Here is a 16,569-nt window from a genome sequence, read left to right on the forward strand (position 1 = left end):
CTCAAGTCTCACAAATATTCAGTGGCAGAGCCAAGATTCAGTTTCCCAAGTTTCCCCCCAAAACTCTTCTACCTCTTTTAATTCTTACTTCAGTTGATGACACCATCCTCCAGACTTCCCAGACAGAAATGTGTATCTCATCCAGGCTTCTCCTTCTCCCATGCCCACAGGCAATATGTCCTCTGATAATACACCTCAAATCCATCCACTATCTTCATTCCTACTGTTAGTGCCTTTGTTTAAGAATTTATCATGTTTCAGGCGGCAAGGATGGATGAAGCAGAGCAGCAAATCAGCGATATAGAGGACAGACTTATGGAGAATAATGAAGCAGAAAAAAAAAGAGGGAGACCAAAGCAAAAAAAAGAGCATGATATAAGAATCAGAGAACTCAGTGACTGATTGAAAAGGAATATCATCAGAACCATAGGGGTCCCAGAAGATAAAAAGAGAGAAAAAGGGGTAGAAGGTTTATGGGAGCAAACCATAGCGAAAAAGTTTCTTAACCTAGGGAAAGACGCAGACATCAAAATCCAGGAAGCACAGAGAATTCCCATTAGATTCAACAAAAACCAGTCATCAACAAGGCATATCATAATCATATTCACAAAATACTCAGGCAAGGAAACAATCATGAAAGCGGCAAGGGGAAAAAAGTCCTTAACCTACAAGGGAAGACATATGAGGTTTGCAGCACACCTATCCACAGAAACTTGGCAGGCCAGAAAGGAGTGGCAGGATATATTCAATGTGCTGAATAGGAAAAATATGCAGCCAAGAATTTTTTATCCAGCAAGGCTTTCATTCAAAATACAAGGAGAGATACAAAGTTTCCCAGGCAAACAAAAATTAGAGCAGATTCATGACCACTAAACCAGCCCTGCAAGAAATTTTAAGGGGGACTCTCTGAAGGGAGAAAAGACAGAAAAAACAAAACAAAACAAAACCCAAAGCAACAAATACCGAAAGGACCAGAGAGCACCACCATAAACTCCAACTCTACAAGTAACATAATGGCAATAAATTCATACCTTTCAGTACTCACTCTAAATGTCAATGGGCTAAATGCTCCAATCAAAAGACATAGAGTAACAGAATGGATACGAAAACAAGATCCGTCTATATGCTATTTATAAGAGACCTATTTTAGACCTAAAGACATCTTCAGATTGAAAGTAAAGGGGTGGAGAACCATCTATTATGGTAATGGTCGCCAAAGAAAGCTGGAGTAGCCATACTTATATCAGACAATCTAGATTTTAAAATAAAGACTGTAACAAGAGATGAAGAAGGGCTTTATATCATAACTAAGGAGTCTATCCACCAAAAAGATCTAACACTTGTAAACATTTATGCTCCAAACGTGAGACACCCAAATATATAAATCAATCACAAACATAAAGAAACTCATTGATAATAATACCATGATAGTAGGGTACTTCAACACCCCACTTAGAGCAATGGACAGGTTATCTAAATAGAAAATCAACAGGGAAACAATTGCTTTGAATGATACACTGGACCAGATGGATTTAACAAATATATACAGAACATTTCATCCTAAAGCAGCAGAATACACATTCTTCTCCAGTGCACAAGGAAGATATCTAGAATATCTGGACACTGGGACACAAATCAGCCCTCAACAAGTACAAAAAGATGGATCATACCATGCATATTTTCAGACCACAATGCTATGAAACTCAAAATCAACCACAAGAAAAAATTTGGAAAGATAACAAATACTTGGAGACTAAAGAACATCCTACTAAGGAATGAATGGGCTAACCAAGAAGTTAAAGAGGAAATCAAAAAGTACATGGAAGCCAATGAAAATGACAACACCAAAACCTCTGGGACGCAGCAAAGGCAGTCATAAGAGGGAAGTGTATAACAATCCAGTCTTTCCTAAAGAAAGAGGAAAGGTCCCAGATACACAACCTAACCTTACACCTTAAAGAGCTGGAAGAAGAACAGCAAATAAAGCCCAAAACCAACAGAAGACAGGAAATAGTGAAGATTAGAGCAGAAATCAATGCTATTGAAACAAAAAAAAAAAAAAAAAAAAAAAAAAAATCAGTAGGAAAGATCAGTGAAACTAGGAGCTGGTTCTTTGAAAGAATTGACAAAATTGATAAACACCTAACCATTTTGATCAAAAAGATAAAGGACCCAAATAAATAAAATCACGAATGAAAGAGGGGAGATCACAACCAACACAGCAGAAATAAAAACAATAAGAGAATATTATTAGCAATTATACACTAATAAAATGGGCAATCTGGAAGAAATGGACAGACTCCTAGAAACATGTAAACTACCAAAATTGAAACAAGAATAAATAGAACATTTGAACAGGCCCATAGCCAGTAGAGGAATCGAATTAGTAATCAAAATCTCCCAAAAACAAGAGTCCAGGGCTGGATGCCATTCCAGGGGAACTCTACCAAACATTTAAGAAAGAGTTAACACCTATCCTCTTGAAGCTGCTCCAAAAAATAGAAATGGAAGGAAAACTTCCAAATTCCTTCTTCAAGGCCAGCATTTCATTACCCTGATTCCAAAACAGGACAAAGACCCCAATAAAAAAGAGAACTATAGACAAATTTCCCTGATGAACATGGATGCAAAAATCCTCAACAAGATACTAGCTGACCAGATTCAACAATACATTAAAAGAATTATTCACCACAATCAAGTGGGATTTACACCTGAGATGCAGGGCTGGTTCAATATCCGCAAAACAATCACTGTGATACATCAATAAAAGAAAGGATAAGAGCCACAAGATTCTCTCAATAGATGCAGAGAAAGCATTTGACAAAATACATCCTTTCTTGATAAAAGCCCTCAAGAAAGTAGGGATAGAAAGATCATACCTCAAGATCATAAAAGTCATATATTAAAGACACATCACTAATATCATCCTCAATAGGGAAAAACCGAGAGCTTTCCCCCTAAGGTCAGGAACAAGACAGGGATGTCCTCTCTCGCCACTGTTATTCGGCATAGTATTGGAAGTCCTAGCCTCAGCAATCAGGCAACACAAAGGAATAAAAGGCATCCAGATCAGCCAGGAGGAGGTCAAACTTTCACTCTTCACAGATGACATGATAGTCTATATGGAAAACCCAAAAGATTCCACAAAAAAACTGCTACAACTGATCCATGAATTCAGCAAACTCACAGGATATAAAATCAATGCACAGAAATAAATTGCATTCCTATACACCAATAATGAAGCAACGGAAAGAGAAATCAAGGAATTAATGCCATTTAGAATTGCAGCAAGAACCATAAAATACCTAGGAATAAACCTAACCAAAGAGGTGAACATCTACACACTGAAAACTATATAAAGCTTATGAAAGAAATTGAAAAAGACAAAAAATTGAAAAATATTCCATGCTTCGGGGTTGGAAGAAAAAATATTGTTAAAATGTCGATACTACCCAAAGCAATCTACGTATTCAATGCAATCTGTATCAAAATAATACCAGCATTCTTCACGGAGCTAGAACAATCAGTCCTAAAATTTGTATGGAAAAAATTTGTACAGAAAAGACCCCGAATAGCCAAAGCAATCTTGAAAAGGAAAACCAAAGCTGGAGGCATTACAATCCTGGACTTCAAGATGTATTACGAAGCTGTAATCATCCAGACAGTATAATATTGGCACAAAAACAGACACTCAGATAAATGGAACAGAATAGAGAACCCAGAAATGGACCCACAAACATATGGCCAACTAATCTTTGACAAAGCAGGGAAGAATATCCAATGAAAAATAGACAATCTCTTCAGCAAATAGTGTCGAGAAAACAGGACGGTGAAGTTCAGAATGAACCTGGACCACTTTCTTACACCATACACAAAAAGAAACTCAAAATGGATGAAAGACCAATACATAACACAGAAAGCCATCAAAATTCTAGAGAAGAAAGGAGGCAAAAACCTCTTTGACCTTGGCTAGAGCAACTTCTTAACACATCTCCAGAGACAAGGGAAACAAAAGCAAAAATGAACTATTGGGACCTCATCAAGATAAAAACCTTCTGCACAGTGAAGGAAACAATCAGCAAAACTAAAAGGCAACCAATGAAATAGGAGAAGATATTTGCAAACGACATATCATATAAAGGGTTAGTATCCGAAATCTATAAATAACTGATCAAACTTAACACCCAAAAAACAGATAATCCAGTGAACAAATGGACAAAAGACATGAATAGACACTTCTCCAAAGAAGACATCCAGATGGCCAACCGACACATGAAAAAATGTTCAACTTCACTCATCATCAGGGAAATACAAATTAAAACCACAATGAGATACTACCTCACACCTGTCAGAATGGTTAACTTTAACAAGTCAGGCAACAACAGATGTTGGCAAGGATGTAGAGAAAGAGGATCTCTTTTGCACTCCTGGTGGGAATGCAAACTGGTACAGCCACTCTGGAAAACAGTATGGAGGTTCCTCAAAATATTAAAAATAGAACTACCCTATGACCCAGAAATTGCACTACTAGGTATTTATCCAAGGGACACAGGTGTGCTGTTTCAAGGAGACACACACCCCAACGTTAATAGCAGCACTATCAACAATAACCAAAGTATGGAAAGAGCCCAGATGTCCATCGATGGATGAACGGATAAAGAAGATGTGATATATATATATATATATACAATGGAGTATTACTCGGCAATCAAAAAGAATGAAATCTTGCCATTTGCAACTACGTGGGTGGAACTAGAGGGTATTATGCTAAGCAAAATTAGTCAAAGAAAGACAAGTATCATATGACTCAACTCATATGAGGACTTTAAGATACAAAACAGATGAACATAAGGGAAGGGCAGCAATCATATAAAAACAGGAAGGGATGCAAAACATAAGAGACTTGTAAATATGGAGAGCAAACAGGGTTACTGGAGGGGTTGTGGGAGGGGGGATGAGCTAAATGGTAAGGGGCATTCAGGAATCGACTTCTGAAATATTGTTGCACTATATGCCAGCTAACTTGGATGTAAATTTAAAAAAATTAATTAAAAATTGGTTTCTATAAATAAAAACATCGAGTAAACATTAAATTTATTCTATAAATAAAAAACATTTTAAAAAAAAGAAGAAGAAGAATGTGTCATGTCTCATCTGAAGAGATGTGATCTGTCCAGGGTATCTTTCACACCATCAGCCCAGAGTAATCTTTGTAAACCAAGAATATGAACATATCACTCTCCTGTGTCAGCACTTACCTGTCACCTAAAAGATGAATTAAAACTCCAGAGAACTGCATTCACGACCTTCCCATCTGCACCTCTGGTTGCTCCCCAGCTTGTAAGTTATATACATTTGAGTGACAGGTAGGTCTCCCTGGAGCTCCCTGTCCTTCCAGGGCCCACACTGCCTTCCCCTCATCCCCTGCCTCACAGGACTTGTCCTCTTACATACTTCTCTCCTACTCATTCTTTCAGGCTTCATTTCACTGCCATTCCCTCTAGGAAGGCTTCTTCAGCCCAAGTTTTATCCTGTCAAAGTTTAGAACTTCCTCTTCTTGGCAACCATAGCAGCCTGATTTTTTTCTTTTCATAGAAGTTATCATACTGGTCTCCTTTGTTTCTTTCCTTTTCTTTTTTAAATTTTTTTTTAATGTTTATTTTTGAGACAGAGAGAGCACGAGCAGGGGAGGGGCAGAGAGAGAGGGAGACACAGAATCTGAAGCAACCTCCAGGCTCTGAGCCATCAGCACAGAGCCCGATACAGAGCTGGGACTCAGGAACCGTGAGATCATGACCTGAGCTGAAGTCGGCGCTTAAGCAACTGAGCCCCCTGGGTGCCCTCTTTTTCTTCATTGAACAGATATTGCCTGGGTTTTCACTGTGTCAGACACACAGTGCCTGTGTGTGAGGGCTGGGACTAGAAAGAGGAAAACACTTTCCTGCCTTCAAGTCTCGTGCGTTCTAATAGAGACGACATGCAAACACTGTCCTCTCAGAGGCTTGTCCCAGGGCGTCCCGAAGACACCAGCCATGGCTTTTCAGTGTAAAAACTATGACTCTTAGAAGCAGAATTTTTATTTTGGAATATTTACTTTTTTTTGAATAAACTTTATGAATTTATGAATTTAATGAAGTTTTACCTAATGCCCTCTCAAGCAACTTCTTTAACCCAATATATGTTGTTAAACTACACCTACGGTGTTATATGAGTTGCTGGAGCTTCCCTTAGAAAGTAAAATTGCTAAATTGTGACTATTTACACACCAGATTATGATAAAAGGCACCTGCTAATCACCTTTTCCAATAGCAAAGGGTGAAGATTATGAATTATTATCATTGGCATGATGCTTTATGTGAAGTGGTACTCATTATGTTGAGCTTGATGTATATGTAGCACTTGAGAATTTGAATTATGAATTTAGTGTTATTAACATCCATAATCTGTAAGGAGATCCACCTGTGAATCTGCCTATGAATACTACAGTAAAATAGTGTTCTGAAATTATGTTACAGAACAGCCAGCCAAGGACCAGTCTATCTCCTGATGTTGGATCCAGAGTGCAGAGAAAATACTGATGAAGAATAACAGTAACTATTAAATGGAATCATTATTTTTGATAATCTCCTGTAAATATATCCTAGATTTCTGCATTTGTTAATAATTTAAAATACTATAACCATAAAATAAAGGTAAATCACAACATGGGTAATGGAGATAAATTGACTAGTTTACATTTATGCTACAAGTTTATTATGTATTTTATTGATACATTTTTAGTGAATGGAAATGCTTCATTGTTTTTAATGGGCATGCTTCTGAAAATAAATTCATTATATTTAAAACTACAACAGGATATTTTGTTATTAAAATTATGTATTAGCTATAGTTGTGAAGCTTTGTTTTTCTAAAATTCCTAATAAATTCTATTAAATTTTGGTACAGTGGTGTAAAAAGTTTATGATTTTTTTAAGTCTATTTATTTATTTTGAGGGAGAGAGTGGGGGAGGGGCAGAGAGAGACAGCAAAAGAGAGAATCCCAAGCAGGTTCCAAGCTGTCAGCACAGAGCCGATGTGGGGCTTGAACCCACCAACTGTGAGATCATGACCTGAGCTGAAATCAAGAGTCAGATGCTTAACCGACTAAGCCACCCAGGCATCCCTAAAAATTTTATGATTAGTCAGTAATATCCCACATATATAGTAAAGCTATTTGTTTAAGACTTTGAAGGATCTCTGTACTTTGGAGTTGTTGCCAAGGGATGTTAAGAAAACCAAAAGAGGGGCAAGGATCTCTCTCTGACACTCTCTCTCTGCCCCTCCCCCGACTCGTGCTCACGCGCTCTCTCTCTGAAAATAAATAAATAAATATTTAAATAAAGAAACAAGAAAACCAGAGAAACCCCTTGTATGATCATGAAACTTCATATGATTATCAAAGTTTTTCCATAGAATTATGATAATCGCCTATGTCTTTATTTTCAATCAACCTGTCTACTTCAGGCTCTCTTCTGGATTGCTTCAGGCTGAGTTTCTGACCTCTCACACCAGTAAGGCTGACAGCATGGCATTTGTAGAGCATGGTGAGATGGCCAGAGTGAAAATCTCTCGTACCAGGCCTGTCTTACAGGTCCTCAGAACTTTGCCCTTGGCCCCTGGAGAGAATGTGCGAAAGGTTCCGCCCCCTGAGGCCTCCTGCCCAGCTGGCGGCCTGTTTGCCACCTTTCCCTCAGGGCACCGGTTCCCCCAGCCAGCACCGCACCCTGGGCTCAGCATGCCTTTCCTGTCCCACTGCCATCCACCAGAGTCCCCTCAAACACTGCTGAGGTTGACTTCCTCGAGTGCTTCCTAAGAATCCTCTCTACTACCGCTGGTATAAATTATGTGCCTCCCTGACTGTAGTTATTTGTGTGGACGTACCTCTCTTGTGGATAGAGAGCTCCTGACAGTTAGAGGTGGTCATTCTCATCGGTGGCCTTAGGAATTAAAGCGGGGACCCAGAGGCAAATCAACATGACGAACGTAGGGGAAAATATTCAACCGTTCCCTTTATCAAGCCCCTACTATGTGCTAGGTGCTGCTCCAGATATTAGGAACACAATAAAAAACAAAAGTAATTATTTTCGTGTCTCATGGAATTTACACTTTAGCAGGGAATACAGATTTTCAACATAAGAATATGCCAGCGGAGTTATCAAGCATGCTGAGTGAAAACCAGAGCGCAGTAAGGGGGCACAGTGCTGGCAGGGTGATTTCAGACAACAGGTAGGGTGGCCAGAGAAGGTCTCGGAGAAGGTGACGTTGGCGCAAATATCCACGTAAAGTGAAGGGGGCCTTGGTGGGAGTGGGAGGAGAGCTCAGCCAGCGGGCAGGAAAGGGGGGTTTTTGTCACACGTGTCTGGTCCGTGGTCCACATCTAGAAAACAAGGGTCTAGAACATAACCTTAGCTGCAAGTTGAACTTACACGGGAAACTTTAACGCCAAGGTGCGCTTTGGGCATTTCCGTGTTTTTAAATCTCCCCAAAAGAATCGTAATGAGCAGACGAGGTTGAGAAACGGTGATCTGGAAGCAACAATGAGAAACGAGAAGGTCGCCCCCCTTCCTGCTCTCCCAGTGGCCTTGTTGTCCCCAGCGCAGACATGCACATGTGAGTGGGGACACTGTGAGGACGCTGTGACTTCAAGCTCTGTGAACACAGGGACACAGATGACATCGTGCATTTTGAAAAAACCTTCAGACTTCACCAAAAGAATCCTGTTAAGAGAACGAAGAGAGAAGAGCCTCCCGGGCCTGGAGGAGACAGAGAGCAGGTGGCAAACACCATCCTTCCCGGGTCCCTACCCGGAGGCCCCGGCCCTTTGGCCGCTACTCCATTCAGCAAGCCCACCCGGAGCCCCTGCTCCGGCCCTCAGAGCGTCCTCGTATTCAGGATCGATCTAGGAAGAGGTTCAAATAGAGAACTCTAAATACAGATGCAGATAAATTAGAATTTCTAACTGTGCTCTCAAATCTGAATTGTTAATGAAATTGTAAAATGGACATTTCCAAAATGGGCATTTCGCCTCCTCGGGTGAAGGTAGTGATGAAAATAGCACGAGGTGGAGGTGAGTGGTCCTGGGAGAATAAGGCAGGATTCACTGCACATGTGGGTGTTTGACAAGCAGGCCTGTTGGCAGCCGCGGGGCTTGGGCGGCCATGCCTTTGTGCGTTTCTTCCCTCACGTTTCCAGGAGAGAGAAGACAGGACTCAGTCCCAGGGACAAGGGATGCTTCAGCCAGATCTGTCTAAGAGGACTGTTCACGTATTTAGAGAAATACTCCTTTCCTAGGAGTGCTTTTGGCCGAGGGTGCGCATCCAGGAATACCTACCATTACAGTACACGGATTATTATTTGCTCCAGGCAGGCAGCCAAAACACATATTCTCACCTCCCTTTACAGGTTAGAGTTCAGAGACTCAGAGACGTTACTCCCATCCAGAGTCACACAGCTGGCCAGTGGCAGATTGAGATTCAAACCCAGGTCTGGCTGGCTGCAGCACCCGTGTTCTTTCTGCTACATATGGCGGCTACTGGATGAAATAAGGGAGAAGAGAAAAGGAAATGAAAAAACAAAGATTGGGGCGCCTGGGGGTCTCGATCAGGTAAGCGTCCGACTTCAGCTCAGGTCACGCTCTCACGGTCGGTGAGTTCGACCCCCGCGTCAGGCTCTGTGCTGATGGCTCAGCGCCTGTAGCCTGCTTCCGATTCTGCGTCTCCCTCTCTCTCTGCCCCTCCCCCGTTCATGCTCTGTCTCTCTCTGTCTCTCTCAAAAATAAATACGCATTGAACAAAAGAAAAAAAAGAAGAAAAGGAAAAATGAAGATTAATGGGAAGACATGACTGAAAGAGGAAACATTTTGTACTTTCCTATTTTGGGGGTAGAAGCATAGGTTTCAGGAAGGCAACAGAAGATTTCAGGCTCAGGTTTTAAAAAATAGAAAGCTGCATGTCACTTCTAGCAAATAATTGGGGCATTTTTTTATGCTATCAAGACACAATTTTGTGAATTGGGGTTTTCTTTTTTTAATTTTTTAACATTTTTATTCATTTCTTGAGAGACAGAGTGCAAGCAGGGGAGGGGCAGAAAGAGAGGGAGACACAGAATCCGAAGCAGGCTCCAGGCTCCGAGCTGTCAGCACAGAGCCCAACCCAGGGCTCAAACCCACAGCCGTGAGATTGTGACCTGAGCTAAAGTCGAACGCTCCACCAAATGAGCCACCCAGGTGCCCTAATTGGGATATTATTTTTAAAGGGCATTCCCGTGGGGCAAGCAAGCCAAAGGGCTGCGCCGTGTTTTTTGTGAAGCATTCCAAGCACCTCAAACTCTATCTTATTAATTAAAAAGAAAGGCAAGAAAGCATAGTCAGGTGCTGCTGTAGCCACACTCAGCAGCAAGCTGTGTGCCAAGCCAGTGTCATGGTTAATAATCCCCAACCCTAGTACCTGTTATCTGCATACCAAAGGATGTCTCTACAAACAAAGGATAGTTGAAAATAGTTTTAAAAATTTGTTGGGGCGCCTGGGTGGTTCAGTCGGTTGAGCGTCCGACTTCGGCTCAGGTCACGATCTCGCGGTCCGTGAGTTTGAGCCCCGCGTCGGGCTCTGGGCTGACGGCTCAGAGCCTGGAGCCTGCTTCCGATTCTGTGTCTCCCTCTCTCTCTGCCCCTCCCCCGTTCATGCTCTGTCTCTCTCTGTCTCAAAAATAAATAAATGTTAAAAAAAAATTTTTTTTTTTTTTTAATTTGTTAAAATCTGGTCAGTCTGGGCCAAACAAGGTTATCTGGTGAGCTTGTAAAGCAGGACAGGTATTTATTTTACTAGTACTTGTATGCTACAACATCGTCCTTCTGTGAGACTGTGGTGTGGCCAGAGTCCCTGTGCAATACCAGCCCTACATCCTCCAGATTTAGGTGCCAGAATTTTCGCAGATCCAGAGAGGGCTCCCTGACAGTGACAAAAGCAGATCGAGATTCGTTATCAGTTATAGTGAAAGAGAATAGCATTTTGCGTGCTAAAAGTGACGACAGTGATGATGGGGTTATATATATGTAACATTTTAAAATATAAGAAAGCAAAGTGCCTATATACTGAGTTTTAAGTCTTCAGGAAGAAAAGGATCCTCTTTCAAACTGAGAAGATGAGTTCAGAGGAAATCAAAGGAAATGCCAGTTCCATCAGTGAATAACTCTGGAAGACTCATTACAAGAGACAATAATCTTTTGGGCAAAGGATATCAAAAAATCAAAAGAAAAGTCTGGAAACCTTTGTGAAAGGCAGAACTTCTAATAACTGGTAAGAGAAATTTAGATTCATCTTTAAAATTGGTGGCGCACCTGGGTGACTCCGTTGGTTCAGCCTCTGACTCTTCATCTCATCTCGGATCTTGACCGCTGGGTCGTGAGTTCAAGCCCCACATTGGGCTCCATGCTGGGCATGAAGCCTACTTAAAAAAATTAAAATGAAGCAAGAGAATTTTTTAATTAAACAAAAAGGAAAGCCACACAATTGTTGCAAACAGGATCCACAAATGAATCCTAACGTTAGCTTCAACATTTAAGGAGAAATAAGACCTTTGCATAGCCTCAAAGTATCTCCCTCAAAATATCTATTAATTACAAAGAGAAAAAAGTCATTTTACAGTAGGGACACCTGGCAGATATCACTTGACTGTAAGTAATCAAGGTCATAATTACCAATAAAAAACGTTGAAATCATGTTGTGACCCCTGACACAATGTGTTGAAAAAGGTGTAACTTCAATCAAGGAGAAAACAAACCATCACACAAGCTCAAATTCAGAGACATTCTACAAAATGCCTGACGGGTACTTTCTAAAAGTGTCAAGGTCATGAAAGAAAAGGAGTAACAGAGGAACTGTCACAGATGAGCAGATACTAAAGGACATAAAATATAATATGATCCCTTGCATCGGACCCTGGAACAGAGTAAGGACAGTAGCGGAAAAACTGGTGAAATCCCAAGAAAATCTGTAGTGTAGTTAACAGTCTTACGAAAATGTTTGTTTCTAAGTTTTGGTAACTCTGACATGGTTATGTAAGATGTCAACATCGGGGGAAGCTGGAAACAGGTATATAGGAACTCTGTACTATTATTACAAGTCTTCTGTAATCCCTGCACCCAATGTGGGGCCGGAACTCACGACTCCAAGATCAAGAGTCACACACTCTACCGACTGAGCCAGCCAGGTGCCCCAAAAAGTTAAAATTTTTAAAGCTCTAAAAAAGTTTAAAATCTTGGGCTGTACCTTATGTTGCAATTTTTGGTTCATAACAAATACCACTGTAATTATATAAAACATTAAAACATATACTTAGTAGTTTCTTAAAAATGTATGAAGCACTTCTATATAGATGCCATTTTGATATGAATTATGCAGAGTAACGTTCGCACCCACAGGAATTAATAATCTAGACAATGCATTTGAAAGCCACATGCCAAGCCAACTCCGGGGATATGGAAGGAGAGCGATGTCGCTGTTGCCACGGTAGAAGAGCCGCAAGGCGCTTGACAGCCGGGCAGTGCTGCCCCTCCAGGCACAGCCAGTGTGAGACCTGCATGGATGTGGTCACTGATGTCGGCTCGAGGCTCCTGGAGTGCCGGGGCCGTGGTGTCCTATAGAGTGAGGTTTCCCTCACCTCCCCAAGATTCTCATGCTCACAAGCCCTCTGTTGTCACTGGCACACGTCTCATCAAAATGAAAACATAAGCCCTTTTACTGCCATGGAAGGGGAAACATCCATTAGGTACGGGTTACTTGAAAGAAAACAAAAAGCCTGCATGCCAAGAAAAATGACTGTCTTGCAATAAAGAACCGTATCCTGTAATAACAGCTAACAGTTTTTGAAAGCTTGTAATGTCAGACCTTGTGCAACACTGTGCGTATGCAGGACCTCATCCCGTCCTAGCAATGCAGTGAGGTACGTGCTGTGGGGTCCAGACCCCAGATGAAAGAACTGAGGTGAGGTGAGGTTGAGTAACATGCCCAAGGTCACAAGGATGGGAAAGGACATATGAAGGAGTGAAACCAAAGTCTGTTTGTCTTTAGAGCTCACTTAACCACTATCCTGTATAGCCAGGTCTCATTTCAGAGCAGAAGTTTCTAGATGATTTTGAGTATGGGCATATCTACAAGATTAAAAACTAGCTAAAAGGGGTTTTTAAAAATCTTTTTGCAAACATATCTAAAGTGAACATATAACAAAAACTTTAAGAAACATATGCCTTTTGGATGGAGACTTGTTTAATTAGCTGATGAATACTTCGGGCGTGTTGAAACTTGAGTCTAACTCCTTTAGCTTTTGTAGAGCACGGTGGAATGTTCTAGGCACCCTGTCTTCCTCATGCTAAAGGCATCAGGGTGGCTACCTGCTAACCAAATGGCAAACAAAACCCCTTTACCTATATGGTTAGTGTAAGAACGGAATGAAGAACAGGAATGATGTCATTTCAGCTGTGTATTTCTGACCTTAATATCATCCCCCAAGGCTTCCCCAGGGAAATATTTGGGAAACCTACATTCTTCTCCAAAATCCCCCTTCCTTTTCTTATTTGGCAAAGCGGGACTCTCCCTCACCATCAGCAAGTCAACACAGTGTGTATTCAGGTTGCTTTGGAGATCTTTTTCAGTGGCCTGTACAGGAGAAGAGGGTGGAAGTGTCCGTGGAGAGATTACGGGGAAATGATCTCGTTCCGGCAACTTTCCATAGCGCTTGTGTTCATATATTTAAGCACTGTCTGTGTGACAGGCCCTACCACAGCTGGACAAATAAAAATGAGTTAACACATCATCTGCCTCCAGGAACCCAGTTTCCTGGGGAAAAGAGACACAAGCAATCACATAATAGGACTGAATGTGGCTCCCCAGGAACAGGGTGGAGAAAGCACATACTTGTACTTGACTCTGCCTGGGAAAAACAGAATGCTGCAGCCTCAGGTGTAGGCTGGGTTTCACCAGGCCGGGAGGAGCACAAACGATATTCTGGACAAAGACAAAGGCACATGTGCGACTCAGCAGCTGGAGGTCAGGGAGGGCAGGACACGAGGCTGGAGAGGCAGACAGAAGCCCAAATGCGGGCAACCGCCTGTATTACCTCGGTTGTCTTCTTACTGAATTCGAAAACACGTCTCAGTGTACTGTCAATGCATGCCACGTAGTAGGTCCTTAAATAACATTAACACTCCAAGAATGTTTTGAAGTGTAATTTCATGTCTATCATGATCAGTTGTAAAAGTAGGTCAAGAAGTATTAAACTGCTTTGAGATTTTTTTAATTAATGTGATATACCGCCCTCTAGTGGTTACAAAGCTTTGTGTCACAGTCAATGCCAGTAGCTTTCACTCTAAAAATTCTGGTTCACTCATATGTGGAATTTAAGAAACAAAACAGATGATCATAGGGGAAGGGAAAGACAAATAAGATAAAAGCAGGGAGGCAAACCATAAGAGACTCTTAATGATGGAGAACAAACAGGGTTGCTGGAGGGGAGGTGGGTGGGGGATGGGCTAGATAGATGGGTGATGGGCATTAAGGAGGGCACTTGTTAGGATGAGAACTGGGTGTTGTATGGAAGTGATGAATCACTGAATTCTACCCCTGAAACCAATATTGCACTCTATGTTAACTAGAATTTAAATAAAAATTTCAAAAGAGGGGCGCCTGGGTGGCGCAGTCGGTTAAGCGTCCGACTTCAGCCAGGTCACGATCTCGCGGTCCGTGAGTTCGAGCCCCGCGTCGGGCTCTGGGCTGATGGCTCAGAGCCTGGAGCCTGTTTCCGATTCTGTGTCTCCCTCTCTCTCTGCCCCTCCCCCGTTCATGCTCTGTCTCTCTCTGTCCCAAAAATAAATAAACGTTGAAAAAAAAAATTTTTCAAAAGAAAAAAATCAGTCATCTCTGACATTTATTTATTTTAATTTATTGTTATAGACTATGGTTCATGATATAATTCATTCTGAAAGTAGATTATGATCTAACTTTTTCTCAAGTAGTAAGTTGAGTTAGTTTAATAATACAAACAATAGAAATGAAACAAATAAAATGCCCCATGTACTAATACTAATAATCAAACCAAGTAAATATATTTTCTAATTTATATGCATTTTGCATGTATTATCTCAAACAAGTGTCTACTACAAACCTCTCTACTTTTATTCTTCAGAGTTAGATCCTTGAATTTCCTCAAGGATGACAAGATGTATATATGTAGTAAAGCTTATTGTTATAATAGGAAAATGTAATAAAACGCTCTATGTGATGATAGGAAAATCGATAAATTGCATACATTCATATGACAACTATCATGCAACCATTAAAATCGTGTTTTAAAGAATACCTAACGGAGTAGAGAAATAGCAGTGACCCGTTACGAAGTGGGAGGAGAGGGTGTGGAGTAAGTGTGCTGTGTCTGAACCCTGGGAGGGGGACAGGACAGGCCAAGATGGAGAAAGCCAGAAAATTCATGCAACCGAGTGTTTGCAGTAGTGGTAGCAGGGTTTCAGGGGATTTTTATTTAACGTAATAACTTTTTATGTATTTCTCATACTATCTGTTTTGTGTGCATTTATTACCTTTTTTTTTATCAGATAAGGTCCAAAAAACTTAAAAGCACATGAGATTGTCTCCCCTGGTCAAAGTGAACACAGGAGCGGAGAAAGCGGCCCGCAAAGTCTTACCGTCCGGTTTTCCTGTGAGGCTGAGTTACCGCCCGTGAACCAGAATTTCCACACCAGAGGCTGAGTGTGCTGATCACAAAGGCATCTTCTAAGGCATCTAAAGCAATATTTCTGAGCCCAAACACAACACTGTCACAACCACTGCCTATCACGTCCAGAGAACTTCAAAGTACGAAAGAACTTTACACATCATCTACTCAAAACGCCTTGGGTCAGCAATGAAATCCAAGCGTTGGATTTAACATTGGTTAAAACGTTGACATCTAGGATTCTAATGTTCATGGAACTTACACTAGTATTTTGCCTTTTGGTTTCTAAATTCCAGCAAAGAAAGAAAAGAAAAACATATTTATCCACAGAAAAGTTATCGCGTTTATTGGAAATTGGTTCAAAGCGATGTGGTTTCCTTCTGTACGTATTCAGGCAATACAATTATACTGAATACCTCTCAAATCCTCTCTCTCTGCCTGAGACGTCAGACTCAAGAGGGAACATGTACGACAAACGAAGAGCCTGAAGAGTACAACAAACGAAGGGCTGGGAAACGAGCAATTGCAGCAAAAAACATTGTGTGACAAATGTTCCCCCAGGAGTGACCCGGGTTCTAACTCCCCTCAGCTGTGGCTCCGGAAGAGGGGCCTGAAGGAGCGTTAGACCAGCCAGGCGGGAGAAGGAAGGAGGGGTGAACTCAGGCATCAGAAACGGCGAGTGTCAACACACACCCACAAATCCCCGAGTCAGACCACGGAGGGGGTTCCCGGCGAGGAGAGCCACGGAAGCACTCTCTCACCTCTGCTCCTTCCTGAGCCCGACTTACAGGACGGGACCCAGGAGAGGGG

The 16,569-nt window shown here is 41.5% G+C and overlaps 1 protein-coding gene across 4 annotated transcripts in view; it reads left to right on the plus strand.

The window, feature by feature from the left end:
* CEP126 (centrosomal protein 126) overlaps positions 1-6,845 on the plus strand; it is a 102,574-nt gene extending 95,729 nt beyond the window's left edge. For all 4 annotated transcript variants that reach the window (XM_045486571.1, XM_045486573.1, XM_045486575.1 and 1 more), the window contains one exon: positions 6,516-6,845. In XM_045486571.1, coding sequence (XP_045342527.1) covers positions 6,516-6,578 — 63 coding nt within the window. In that variant the 3' untranslated portion in view covers positions 6,579-6,845. The remainder of the gene's footprint in view (positions 1-6,515) is intronic.
* Positions 6,846-16,569: the final 9,724 nt, after the last annotated feature.

The sequence above is a fragment of the Leopardus geoffroyi genome, chromosome D1, assembly GCF_018350155.1.
Source record: "Leopardus geoffroyi isolate Oge1 chromosome D1, O.geoffroyi_Oge1_pat1.0, whole genome shotgun sequence".
Classification (NCBI taxonomy): domain Eukaryota; kingdom Metazoa; phylum Chordata; class Mammalia; order Carnivora; family Felidae; genus Leopardus; species Leopardus geoffroyi.